This window comes from Scyliorhinus torazame, chromosome 9 (genome assembly GCF_047496885.1).
Source record: "Scyliorhinus torazame isolate Kashiwa2021f chromosome 9, sScyTor2.1, whole genome shotgun sequence".
NCBI lineage: Eukaryota > Metazoa > Chordata > Chondrichthyes > Carcharhiniformes > Scyliorhinidae > Scyliorhinus > Scyliorhinus torazame.
Window position 1 is genome coordinate 262,793,313 of NC_092715.1, and position 14,466 is coordinate 262,807,778.

Below are 14,466 nucleotides of genomic sequence, written 5' to 3' on the forward strand. Positions count from 1 at the left end.
TTGACTTTTAACTGTCTTAGTGAAATTAGCCCCCAAAGACAGCATCTTTATTTAAATACAAGTTTGTAGAATACACCAATAAACATTCAAGAGTACACAAAAGCATTATCCTCCAATTACAACCATTGCAACCATGGGTGTTAAACATGTACAATGATTATTGAGGTTGCCGTCTTCATACTCAAGTCTTCCACAAACAAACACAATTTGAAGTCATAGTGAAGGCCTCTTTTTACGACGTCTGACACTGAACTCCCGTTCTGGGGTGATCCACGTCATCATCATACGCCTCACCATTGTAGCGTTGCCTTGACTGCTGTGGATCAAAATCTACCAAATCTACTTGTTCCATGTCATCAGTAATGTCAACCTCATGGCGTGCAGGGAGCAACTTTTCCAGAAGAGCTAGTTTATCTGTTTGGATGGAGCCATTCGAGGGAAAATTCACCTAAAGCCAAGAAAAATAATTAACTATTGTACAGCTGCTTTTAAATGTCATGTTATAAAAATACCCAGTAGACCTGCAAACACACTTCATGAAATACTGACATTCACCCTAGGCCATTCTTATGGAAATTGATCAGGGGATTAATGACTTACTTTACCAGTACATCATGTATGGTCAAATGTTTAAGTACTCCCACACAACTGCATTTGCAATAAAGGAAGAATATAAATTTACACAGCACCTTTAATTTACATCACAATATGCTAAAGCACCTCATGGCTACTTGCAGTAAGTATCTTCTGAAATATAGTCACTGATATTTTCGATGAATGGGGCAGTTAATTTACCGGAATATACGATTCCCTCAACCAGCAATTAAGCACACATTAGAATCATAGGAACAGGAGTTGGCCACTCAGACCCTTGAGCCTGTCCCGCCATTTAGTGAGATCATGTCTGATCTGTGGCCTAACTCCATATAACCTACCTTTGCTTTGGCCCATATCCCTTGATCTTTTTGCTTAACAAAAATAATCTATTTCATATTTAAAATTAGCAACTGTTCCAGCTTCAACTGCTGTTTATGGGAGAGTTCCAAACCTCTACCACCCTTTGAGTGGTTAATAATGATTATTGGATAACTTTCTATGATTAGTTTCGATCCTCAACAAACTAACTATTCTAGTAGCGCTATTATATATAGCTGACTATCTGGTTTTAAGGGGTCTCATCTCAGGACCGCACCCTAACCCTTCAATTTCAATTCTTCAGGAATTTAGCCAGGTATGTGGACCTGACTGCATACAGTCCGGGCAGGTAAGACTTGTGGGGTCAGTTCTGCCATGGGCTACAAATTCAGCATTATGTGATAACAGCATGTCATCCACCCCCAAGGTCACAAGTTTTGCAACTCTCATCCCAAAGGGATCTAAGACATGCCACATTAGCGAGAACTATGTTTTTAATCCCAGACCTGACACCCATCCAATCTTACTCTGGAAACAGAACCACCATAAATCGTGTTGATCAAAATTTTGTCCACTGTTTATCAACGATTTACAGGCTGTGAAATTAAGTTCATACATTTTGCAATCTAGTAAAGTTAAAATCCCAGGCAAAGTGTAAGAAATTAACTGACCAATGCATAATTTAAAACATTTTAAAAAAAATTGCATACCTTGAACTGGATGATTAGACGACCTTTTTCATATGGCCTGCGGTAAATAGGCATACCCTCATTCAGAACACACTTAATATCTCCATGCTTAACAATGTGGCCTGCGACATACACAAGAAACAACATTTAACAAACATTTAGGAATCCCAGGTTGGAAATACCATCTTTTGGGTACATTTTTTTCTTAGGGCAACATTCCAATTCTGAGTGATGGAACACTGTCCACCTCAACTACTGATTGCAAAATCCCTTCTACTCTGCTTCAAACAGCAACGGTTTGCCACTTTCTACCCCAGAATGATTTTGTGTGGTGGCACAGTTTGTGTGTAAATGTGTACCAAAGTCCTATACTTGGCAAAGCCACATAAACCAGACACGCAGTTGATCAGCATACTAACCCAGTGAACCAGTCAGTCCTCACTGACATATACTCTACTTACCAGGGTATGATGTAATGATTATAGTTCTTTTATCCAAAGTTGTGATTGGGCGATGGAAACCACAGAGCGCCTCCACCAGCTCCAGTTCCATATGCATAACAAGATCTTCCCCTTGCCTAAAATAAAAAGTAAAATAATTATAAATGTGGAAAAATGACACTAATATGTCAGTTTAATGTACCACCCCCAGACATCAGCAACCTCACTTTTGCAAAGACATTACCTAGTGAAGACACTGTGGTCTTTTTGATCAAGCACAATGATGATATCTCCAGGTTCTAAGCCAGGTTCCTGGTCACCTTCGCCATGGAATGTTAGTTTCTGGCCATCCTTCATCCCTTTGTCCCACAAGAAACAAGGAAATATGTTAGATTGGAAGTTCGACAAAACATATACCCTCTCTTCCCCAACCACCTTTCAAAACCCATTTCTTTGTGTGAAAATTGAAAAGGACACCGAATAGTTCAAAGGAACACACAATAAATGTCACAACCTGTTAGTAAACGGGTATTTGTTTAATCTACATTTGCAGAGGGCAGTTGAGAGTTAACAGGGTTTAAATTCCACATTGAGGCATCAGATCATTGCTGTCAACTTGAACAATGCAGATATTCATATGGCAAGATCTGTAACTGCCAAAGAACTAGTGCAACTAACCCACCACATAAGTGCCTGGAACTACGAAGAGCAGACACTCCCAGGAACTGTTCCACACCAGGAAAATTGGCCATTTAGCCCATTTAATTAATGCATGTCAAGTATGACAATTGCAACATTATGCATGAATCATACCCTGTAGCTTCAGGGTTGTTGAAAGAGAATGGGTTGAACTTCCGGTGACGGCGGGCGGGAGGCGGCCGCACAATGGAGGGCCCCAGTTCTGGAACGGCATTTTCGGGGCTTTAAGCCCGGTCCCAGGGTCCACGGAGGCGGCAAAAGCAGGGAGAAGGCACAGAGGAGGCACAGTGAAGAAAAACGTCGAGGGTGAACAAAACAACGGCTGTAAAATAAAACAGCTGAAGGTCCGTCGGGGAGTGGAAAGGTCACCACGGGGTCACCAAGGAAAACGGAGGCTGGAGCACCAGGGGAGGTCACATTGCTTACGGCTGAAGAAATAACTACGGTAATGGCTGTGGAATTCGAAAGGCAGTTTACAAAATACATGGGAGACAATGAGGAAGGAGACGAGGGAGGTTTTGAGTGTTTTGGTGGAGGAGGCGATTTTCCCAGTGACGACGGCGGTGGCGAGCGCAGTGGCGGAGGGGCGGGAGCAACGGGAGGCGCTGAAGGAAGTGGAGGAGACATTATTGCAGCACGGTGATCAACTTACCTCGATGGGGAAGGAGATGCGGAAGGTGATGGACATTAACAAGGATCTGCGAGGAAAAATGGAAGACCTGGAAAACAGATCCAGGCGACAGAATTTGAGGATTGTGGGGCTGCCCGAAGGAGTTGAAGGACCGAGGCCGACTGAGTATTTTGCCGCGATGCTGGCGAAACTATTGGGGGAGGGGGGAGGATCCCTCCCGATATGAGCTGGATCGGGCTCACCGGTCGTGGAGGCCTGTACCAAAGGCGAGTGAGCCGCCAAGGGTAGTGACTCTGTGCTTCCGTAGGTACAGTGTGAAGGAAAAGGTCCTGTGCTGGGCCAAGCAGAAGCGGGTGGTGCAGTGGGCTGGAGCTGGTATACGTGTATACCAGGACTTTACGGTGGAGCTGGCGAGGAGGCTGGCTGCCTTCAACCGGGTGAAGAGGGCACTGTACATTAGCACGGTGCAGTGCGGCATTGTATATCCACCGAAGCTGAGGGTGACTTACAAGCTCAAGGACTTTTATTTTGGAACGGCGGAAGCAGCGGAGGAGTTTATGAAGGCAGAAGGACTGTGGCAGAACTGAGAAATGGCCATGTGTCGATGTAACCTCATGAATTTATTTTCTTCTTTTTGTTTCACTGCGTGCGGGTGTATGGGCTAAAGGAGCCAATGTTGTATATATTTGGACAAGGGAAGTGATGGGACTTACACTCAAAATAATGGCTCTTTGGGGTGTAGGTGGATATGCGGGGGTTTGTGTGCTAAAATGGGATTTCTGGGCTTTCCTAGGGCTGGGCAAGGCACCCGGGGAGGGGCCTCCACGCTGGTCGGTTTAAGCCGGGGGGGGGGGGGGGGGAGGAACAGAGGTTTGGGGGAGGGGTTTTACAAGAGGCAGTGGACGGGAGGAGTTGGGGGGGGGGGGGGGGGGGGGGGGGGGCCTTGGGGGAGGATTTGTTTTATTGGATGCATGTAATGGCAGGTGGGCCGTTGTTTGGGGTGGTGGGAGGTTGGGATCGTTGTTATTGTTAAGGGGATTGAATTTGTATTTGTTACCGTTTACTGTCTGTGGGTGGGGTGTAAATTTTGAAGGAAAATGTGAAAATGGAGAATAAAAACGTTTATTAAAAAAAAAGAAAGGGAATGGGTTACAATTCTGCTTACCATTGGGAACTTTACTCTTTCACAAGTTGCAGTTTCAACTCGAGATTGTAAAAGAATTACTCCAAGCACCAAAGTGGGTGCAAGACAAGCTCTTTACAGAATTACAAAAAGCTATTTTCCCAACAGGCGTTGTATGGGTCATCGCTGCACTAAAGTCCAATCCCACTCTTGGTACAAATAGCCTGTGTCAGCCAAGGAGTCTTTCTCTGGGTGGGTGGAAAGAAAGAGTCCCTTCCATGGTTTCACATCTACCATTTACCATCTTTTCATCCTACCTTTATCAATGTGAACTTCCAGGATCTTCTTTTCCATAACAATTTTTCTTCCACAACAGGTTTTACACCTATCCTTCGGACTGATACGTTCTCCATGGCCCTGACACTCTTGGCACACAGACTGAATTTGCTGAACCATGCCTGGTCCAATTTGGTGGATGCGTACTTGCATACCTGTTCCCCGACAGACAGGGCAGCACTCTACTGATCCTTTCTTACCACCACGACCTATCAAAGGGGAAGAAATAAAAACAGAGGGGGAATTGGTTACGGCAGACAAATCAAAATATCGCTTGTACACATTTCACTGTTTGAAGAGGAGTTTAAAAAATAATCTAATATAACATCTGTCAAGTTACTCCTGGTAAGTTAGACATCACGTTGTGGTATGCAGAACCATCTGTTATGATCTAGCAGTATAAAATTGTGATTATGTAGATTAAAGTTACTTGTTATGGCTGACAACAGCAAGATGTTCAATACTGTGCAGAAGCAGTTGATCTGCAGTATGCAAGCAATTGTGTGTGTATGGGAGGGGGGGAACAGTAGGACCTGTGGTATTATTAAAACAAAATCAAGTTCTCGTCATGGCTAGGAATAAAGATTTGGGGTTTTCTTCAGCAGGATCAAAGGCAGAGAAAGGCAGAAGACCACTTTAAAGTTGCTAGTAATGACAGACAATTCTGAGGAGCACTGGGCACAATTTTACAACAAGCTTCAGGTGGGTGTTGCTGTGGAAAATAACTTGGATAGAGCTGGATGGACTTACTCAAGACAAGTACGAAGTCAACAGCAAATATGATAAAATTACAAAACACATCACAAAATACCTGGAAGTATGACACTTGAGAAACTATATATAACTTCCAAAAGTCAAGATGAGGTAGATATTTAATAAGGAAGACGTCAACCTGTGTAACTTACTGAACTGGAGGGTACAGTGTGTTAAAAATGCCTCCTAATGAATTGCTTAAGACAACTGACTAAAGTGAAATTGCATTTTAATTACACTATTAATACTTTTGGTCATAAATTTTCCATGGTCATGTGGAAAAATCACGTGATAATGGGTCAAGCTGGGGCAGCATTGTGGCGCAGTGGCTAGCACTGCTGCATTGTGGCACCGAGGACGCAGGTTTGATCCCGTCCCTGGGTCACTGTCCGTGTGGAGTTTGCACATTCTCCCCATGTTTGCGTGGGTTTTGCCCCCACAATCCAAAGATGTACAGGCTAGGTGGATTGGATATATTAAATTGCCCCTTAATTGGAAAAATGGATTGGGTACTCTAAATTTATTTTTAAAAGGATAACGGGTCAAGCAAATAACTAATATGGTACATCTAGAGGTGAAAATGGGAAATAGCAGAATCATAAACAGCATTTATCTGGAGGGGGAAAACTCAAGGCAGGGGTAATGATCTTGACTGTTTGGAGCCCTGTGGGATTGAAGAACAAAGAAAATTACAGCACAGGGACAGGCCCTTCGGCCCTCCCAGCCTGCACCGATCCAGATCCTTTATCGAAACCCGTCGCCTATTTTCCAAGGATCTTCTTCCCTCTGTTCCCCGCCTGTTCATATATCGATCTAGATGCATCTTGAATGATGCTATTGTGCCCACCTCCACTGGCAAAGCGTTCCAGGCACCCTCTGCTAAAAAACTTTCCACGCTCATCTCCCTTAAACTTTCCCCCTCTCACCTCGAAATCGTGACCCCTTGTAATTGACACCCCCACTCTTGGAAAAAGCTTGTTGCTATCCACCCTGTCCATACCTCTCATAATTTTGTAGACCTCAATCAGGTCCCCCCTCAACCTCCGTCTTTCCAACAAAAACAATCCTAATCTACTCAACCTTTCTTCAGAGCTAGCACCCTCCATACCAGGCAACATCCTGGTGAACCTCCTCTGCACCCTCTCTAAAGCATCCACATCCTTCCGGTAATGTGGTGACCAGAACTGCACGCAGTATTCCAAATGTGGCCTAACCAATGTCCTATACAGCTGTAACATGACCTGCCGACTCTTGTACTCAATACCCCGTCCGATGAAGGCAAGCATGCTGTATGCCTTCTTGACCACTCTATCGACCTGCGTTTCCACCTTCAGGGTACAATGGACCTGAACTCCCAGATCTCTCTGTACATCAATTTTCCCCAGGACTCTTCCATTGACCGTATAGTCCGCTCTTGAATTAGATCTTCCAAAATGCATCACCTCGCATTTGCCTGGATTGAACTCCATCTGCCATTTCTCTGCCCAACTCTCCAATCCAGTTATATTTTGCTGTATTCTCTGACAGTCCTCCTCACTATCTGCAACTCCACCAATCTTAGTATCATCTGCAAACTTACTAATCAGACCACCTATACCTTCATCCAGATCATTTATGTATATCACAAACAACAGTGGTCCGATCACGGATCCCTGTGGAACACCACTAGTCACCTTACTCCATTTTGACACTCCCTTCCACCACTACTCTGTCTCCTGTTGCCCAGCCAGTTCTTTATCCATCTAGCTAGTACACCCTGAACCCCATACAACTTCACTTTTTCCATCAACCTGTCATGGGAAACTTTATCAAACGCCTTACTGAAGTCCATGTATATGACATCTACAGCCCTTCCCTCATCAATTAACAATCAATCCTCAAATAATTCTATTAGGTTTGTAAGACATGACCTTCCTTGCACAAAACCATTCTGCCCATCACTGATAAGTCTATTTTCTTCCAAACGTGAATAGATCCTATCCCTCAGTATCTTCTCCAACAGTTTGCCTACCACTGACGTCAAGCTCACAGGTCTCTAATTCCCTGGATTATCCCTGCTACCCTTCTTAAACAAAGGAACAACATTAGCAAATCTCCAGTCCTCCAGGACCTCACCCGTGCTCAAGGATGCTGCAAAGATATCTGTTAAGGCCCCAGCTATTTCGTCCCTCGCTTGCCTCAGTAACCTGGGATAGATCCCATCCGGATCTGGGGACTTGTCCACCTTAATGCCTTTTAGAATACCCAAAACTTCCCCCTTCCTTATGCCGACTTGACCTAGAGTATTTAAACATCCATCCATAGCCCCAACATCCGTCATGTCCCTCTCCTTGGTGAATACCGGTGCAAAGTACTCATTAAGAATCGCACCCATTTCCTCTGACTCCACGCATAAAATTCCCTCTTTTGTCTTTGAGTGGGCCAATCCTTTCTCTAATTACCCTCTTGCTCCTTATATGCAATTCCATCCGTCATCCATGGTTCTTTAATCTTGCCATTTCTATCCCTCATTTTCACAGGGACATGTCTGTCCTGCACTCTAATCAACCTTTCCTTAAAAGACACCCACATTTCAAATGTGGATTTACCCTGAAACAGCTGCTCCCAATCCACATTCCCTAGCTGCTGCCGAATTTTGTTATACTTGGCTTTTCCCCAATTTAGCACTCTTCCTTTAGGACCACTCTCGTCTTTGTCCATGAGTATTCTAATACTTACGGAATTGTGATCGCTGTTCCCAAAGTAATCACCGACTGAAACTTCAACCACCTGGCCGGGATCATTCCCCAATACCAGGTCCAGTATGGCCCCTTCCCGAGTTGGACTATTTACATACTGCTCTAAAAAACTCTCCTGGATGCTCCTTACAAATTCTGCTCCATCTATGCCTCCAACACTACACGAGTCCCATTCAATGTTGGGGAAGTTAAAATCTCCCATCACGACCACCCTATTGCTCCTACATTTTTCTATAATCTGTCTACATATTTGTACCTCTACTTCACGCTCGCTTTTGGGAGGCCTGTAGTAAAGTCCCAACAATGTTACTGCACCCTTCCTATTTCTTAGCTCTACCCATATTGCCTCAGTGCTCAAATCCTCCATCGTGCCCTCCTTAATCACAGCTGTAGAACATAGAACATTACAGCGCAGTACAGGCCCTTCGGCCCTCGATGTTGCGTCGACCTGTGAAACCACTCTAAAGCCCATCTACACTATTCCCTTATCGTCCATATGTCTATCCAATGACCATTTGAATGTACTTAAGTGTTGGCGAGTCCACTCCTGTTGCAGGCAGGGCATTCCACGCCCTTACTACTCTCGGAGTAAAGAACCTACCTCTGACATCTGTCCTATATCTATCTCCCCTCAATTTAAAGCTATGTCCGCTCGTGCTAGACATCACCATCCGAGGAAAAAGGCTCTCACTGTCCACCCTCTCCAATCCGCTGATCATCTTGTGTGCCTCAATTAAGTCACCTCATAATCTTCTCTCTAACGAAAACAGCCTCAAGTCCCTCAGCCTTTCCTCATAAGATCTTCCCTCCATACCAGGCAACATTCTGGTAAATCTCCTCTGCACCCTTTCCAATGCTACCCCATCCTTCCTATAATGCGGCGACCAGAATTGCACGCAATACTCCAAATGCAGCCGCACCAGAGTTTTGTACAGCTGCAACATGACCTCATGGCTCCGAAACTCAATCCCTCTACCAATAAAAGCTAACACACCGTATGCCTTCTTAACAACCCTCTCAACCCGAGTGGCAACTTTCAGAAATGTATGTACATGGACACCGAGATCTCTCTGCTCATCCACACTGCCAAGAATCTTACCATTAGCCCAGTACTCGGTCTTCCTGTTATTCCTTCCAAAATGAATCACCTCACACTTTTCTGCATTAAACTCCATGTGCCACCTCTCAGCCCAGCGCTGCAGCTTATCTATGTCCCTCTGTAACTTGTAACATCCTTCCGCACTGTCCACAACTCCACCGACTTGAGTGTCATCTGCAAATTTACTCACCCATCCTTCTACGCCCTCCTCCAGGTCATTTATAAAAATGACAAACAGCAGTGGCCCCAAAACAGATCCTTGTGGTACACCACTAGTAACTGGACTCCAGTCTGAACATTTCCCATCAACCACCACCCTTTGTCTTCTTCCAGCTAGCCAATTTCTGATCCAAACTGCTAAATCAACCTGAATCCCATGCCTCCGTATTTTCTGCAGTAGCCTACTGTGGGGAACCTTATCAAACGCTTTACTGAAATCCATATACACATCAACTGCTTTACCCTCATCCACCTGTTTGGTCACCTTCTCAAAGAACTCAATAAGGTTTGTGAGGCACGACCTACCCTTCACAAAACCGTGTTGACTATCTCTAATCAAATTATTCCTTTCCAGATGATTATACATCCTATCTCTTATAAACCTTTCCAAGATTTTGCACACAACAGAAATAAGGCCCACTGGTCTATAGTTACCGGGGTTGTCTCTACTCCCCTTCTTGAACAAGGGGACAACATTTGCTATCCTCCAGTCTTCTGGCACTATTCCTGTAGACAAAGATGACTTAAAGATCAAAGCCAAAGGCTCAGCAATCTCCTCCCTAGCTTCCCAGAGAATCCTAGGATAAATCCCATCCGGCCCAAGGGACTTATCTATTTTCACACTTTCCAGAATTGCTAACACCTCCTCCTTATGAACCTCAAGCCCTTCTAGTCTAGTAGCCTGAATCTCAGATTTCTCCTCGACAACATTGTCTTTTTCCTGTGTGAATACGGACGGAAAATATTCATTTAGAACCTCTCCTATCTCCTCGGACTCCACGCACAACTTCCCACTACTGTCCTTGACTGGCCCTACTCTTATCCTAGTCATTCTTGACAATATCTATAGAAAGCTTTAGGGTTATCCTTGATCCTACCTGCCAAAGACTTCTCAATTCCCCTCCTGGTTCCTCTTAGCTCTCTCTTTAGGTCCTTCCTAGCTAACTTGTAACTCTCGAGCGCCCTTACTGAACCTTCATGTCGCATCTTTACATAAGCCTCCTTCTTCCTCTTGACAAGTGTTTCAACTGCTTTAGTAAACCACGGTTCCCTTGTTCGACCACTTCCTCCCTGCCTGACAGGTACATATTTATCAAGGACACGCAGTAGCTGTTCCTTGAACAAGCTCCACATTTCCATTGTGCCCATCCCCTGCAGTTTTCCTCTCCATCCGATGCACCCGAAGTCATGCCTCATCGCATCATAATTGCCTTTCCCCCAGATATAACTCTTGCCCTGCGGTATATACCTATCCCTTTCCATCACTAAAGTAAACGTAATCGAATTGTGGTCACTATCACCAAAGTGCTCACCTACCTCCAAATCTAACACCTGCCCTGGTTCATTACCCAGTACCAAATCCAATATGGCCTCGCTTCTCGGCCTATCTACATACTGTGTCAGGAAACCCTCCTGCACACATTAGACAAAAACAGACCCATCTAAAGTACTCGAACTATAGCGTTTCCAGTCAATATTTGGAAAGTTAAAGTCCCCCATAACAATTACCCTGTTGCTTTCACACCTATCCAGAATCATCTTTGCAATCCTTTCCTCTACATCTCTAGAGCTTTTTGGAGGCCTACAGAAAACCCCTAACCGGGTGACCTCTCCTTTCCTGTTTCTAACCTCAGCCCATACTACCTCAGTAGACGAGTCCTCATCAAACATCCTTTCTGCCACCGTAATACTGTCCTTGACTAACAATGCCACCCCGCCCCCTCTTTTACCACCTTCCCGGAGCTTACTGAAATATCTAAACCTCAGCACCTGCTACAACCACGCCTGTCCCTGCTCTATCCATGTCTCCGAAATGGCCACAATATCGAAGTCCCAGGTACCAACCCATGTCGCAAGTTCACCCACCTTATTCCGGATGCTCCTGGCATTGAAGAAGACACACTTTAAACCACCTTCCTGCCTGCCGGTACACTCCTGCAACTTTGAAACCTTACTCATGACCTCACTACTCTCAATCTCCTGTATACTGGAGCTACAATTCAGGTTCCCAAGCCCCTGCTGAACTAGTTTAAACCCTCCCGAAGAGCATTAGCAAATTTCCCCACCCAGGATATTGGTACCCCTCTGGTCCAGGTGTAGACCATCCCGTTTGTAGAGGTCCCACTGACCCCAGAATGAGCCCCAATTATCCAGAAATCTGAAACCCTCGCTCCTGCAACATCCCTGTAGCCACGTGTTCAACTCCTCTCTCTCCCTATTCCTCGTCTCGCTAGCACGTGGTACGGATAACAACCCAGAGATAATAACTCTGTTTGTCCTAGATCGAAGTTTCCACACTAGCTCCCTGAATTCCTGCCTTACATCCCTATCCCTTTTCCTACCTATGTCGTTGGTACCTATGTGGACCATGACTTGGGGCTGCTCCCCCTCCCCCTTAAGAATCCCGAAAACACGATCCGAGACATCACGCACCCTGGCACCTGGGAGGCAATACACCAACTGCGAGTCTCTCTTGTTCCCACAGAATCTCCTATCTATCCCCCTAACTATGGAGTCTCCAATGACTAATGCTCTACTCCTCTCCCCCCTTCCCTTCTGAGCAACAGGGACAGACTCTGTGCCAGAGACCTGTACCTCATGGCTTACCCCTGGTAAGTCCCCCCCCCCCCAAACAGTATCCAATGCGGTTTACTTGTTACTAAGGGGAACGACCACAGGGGATCCCTGTACTGACTGCTTGCTCCCAGCCCCTCTCACCGTCACCCATCTATCTTTATTCTTCGGAGTAACTACATCCCTGAAGCTTCTATCTATGACCACCTCTGGCTCCCGAATGATCCAAAGTTCATCCAGCTCCAACTCCAGTTCCCTAACGCGGTTTCTGAGGAGCTGGAGATGGGTGCACTTCCCACAGATGAAATTAGCAGGGACACGGATGCTGTCCCTCACCTCAAACATTCTGCAGGAGGAACATTTCACTACCTTCCCTGCCATCCCCTCTAGATAAAAAAAGAAAAAGAGCTTACCGGTTATTCACTTCCCTTCTCAGCAAGCACTCACTCAGCAACCTCTGCGCCCCGCACGATAACACCTGAGGGAAAATAAAAGAAAAACTACTTACCAGTCACCAGCCAATCCCTTACCTGCAGGCTGTGACGTCACGGTTCAACTTCTTTCTACTTCTACCTCCCCTTGAGCCTTCCCCTTGATCTTTACGGCGGTTGTTCTTTTTTTGGTTAGAGGGGTTAGGGAGGGAAACACTGAAGAAGTGTTTCGGGTTTAAGTGTCACTTGACAACAGCTCCTCCACAAACCACCTTCAAGTTAGGATGACCACAATGCACATATGCAAATTTCCCCCGCAACAACCAATCAGCAGCTCTGCCCTACTGCCCTCTGCTGGATGCTTGTCTTCACTTGAACAGCTAGGGTCTCTTGCTCAGGTACACCTTCAAGTTACGATGACCACAATGCACGAATGCAAATTTCCCCTGCAACAGCCAATCAGCAGCTCCGCTCTACTGCCCTCTGCTGGATTCTTGTCTTCACTTGAACAGCTAGGGTCTCTTGCTCAAGTACACCTTCAAGTTAGGATGACCACAATGCATGTATGCAAATTTCCCCACAACAGCCAATCAGCAGCTCCGCTCTACTGCCCTCTGCTGGATGCTGGTCTTCACTTGAACAGCTAGGGTCCCTTGCACAGGTACACCTTCAAGTTAGGATGACCACAATGCATATATGCAAATTTCCCCCGCAACAGCCAAATAGCAGCTCCGCTCTCCTGCCCTCTGCTGGATGCTTGTCTTCACTTGTTGCAAAACTTCTTACTGTGCTCACCCCAGTCCAACGCCGGCATCTCCACATCATGTCTTCACTTGAACAGTTAGGGTCTCTTGCTCAGGTACACCTTCAAGTTAGGATGACCACAATGCACGTATGCGGATTTCCCCCGCAACGGCCAATCAGCAGCTCCAGTCTACTGCCCTCTATTGAATGCTTGTCTTCACTTGAACAGCTAGGGTTTCTTGCTCAGGTACACCTTCAAGTTAGCATGGCCACAATGCACGTATGCAAATTTCCGCCGCAAATGCCAATCAGCAGCTCCGCTCTACCGCCCTCTGCTGGATGATATAATCTCTGACCAGTAATGCAACTCCTCCACCCCTTTTACCTCCCTCTCTATCCCTACTGAAGTATCTATACCCTGGGATATTTAGTTGCCAGTCTTGCCCTTCCCTCAATCAAGTCTCAGTAATATCAATATCATATTCCCAGGTACTAATCCAAGCCCTAAATTCATCTGCCTTACCTGCTACACTTCTCGCATTAAAACAAATGCACCTCAGACCACCTGTCCCTTTGCGTTCATAATCTCTTCCCTATCTACTCTTCTCCTTAGTCGCATGGAGTTTATTATCTACTACCTTACTGGCTTTAGTTGCTGCCTCTTTATTGACCTCCAACTTCCTAATCTGGTCCCACCACCCTGCCACATTAGTTTAAAACCTCCCCAACAGTGTTAGCAAAAGTACCCCCTAGGACATTGGTTCCAGTCCTGCCCAGGTGTAGACCATCCGATTTGTAATGGTCCCACCACCCCCAGAACCGATTCCAATGTCCCAAAAATCTGAACCCCACCCTCCTGCACCATCTCTCAAGCCACGTATTCATTCTGACTATTCTTGAATTTCTACTCTTATGACTGTCTTGTAGCACTGGTAGCAATCCTGAGATTACTACCTTAGAGGTCATACTTTTTAAACTTATCGCCTAACTCCCTAAATTCTGATTGTAGGACCTCATCCCGTTTTTTTTACCTATATCGTTGGTGCCTATATGCACCACGACAACTGGCTGTTCA

The 14,466-nt window shown here is 45.6% G+C and overlaps 1 protein-coding gene across 3 annotated transcripts in view; it reads right to left on the reverse strand.

Annotated features, from left to right (window-relative positions):
- The window catches only part of LOC140429862 (dnaJ homolog subfamily A member 1), a 24,648-nt gene continuing 10,182 nt past the window's right edge, over positions 1-14,466 (reverse strand). For all 3 annotated transcript variants that reach the window (XM_072517351.1, XM_072517353.1, XM_072517352.1), the window contains exons 5-9: positions 4,815-5,042; positions 2,289-2,403; positions 2,066-2,181; positions 1,626-1,726; positions 1-448 (exon numbers count right to left, since the gene is read on the reverse strand). In XM_072517351.1, the coding sequence (XP_072373452.1) occupies positions 233-448; positions 1,626-1,726; positions 2,066-2,181; positions 2,289-2,403; positions 4,815-5,042 (776 nt within the window). In that variant the 3' untranslated portion in view covers positions 1-232. The remainder of the gene's footprint in view (positions 449-1,625; positions 1,727-2,065; positions 2,182-2,288; positions 2,404-4,814; positions 5,043-14,466) is intronic.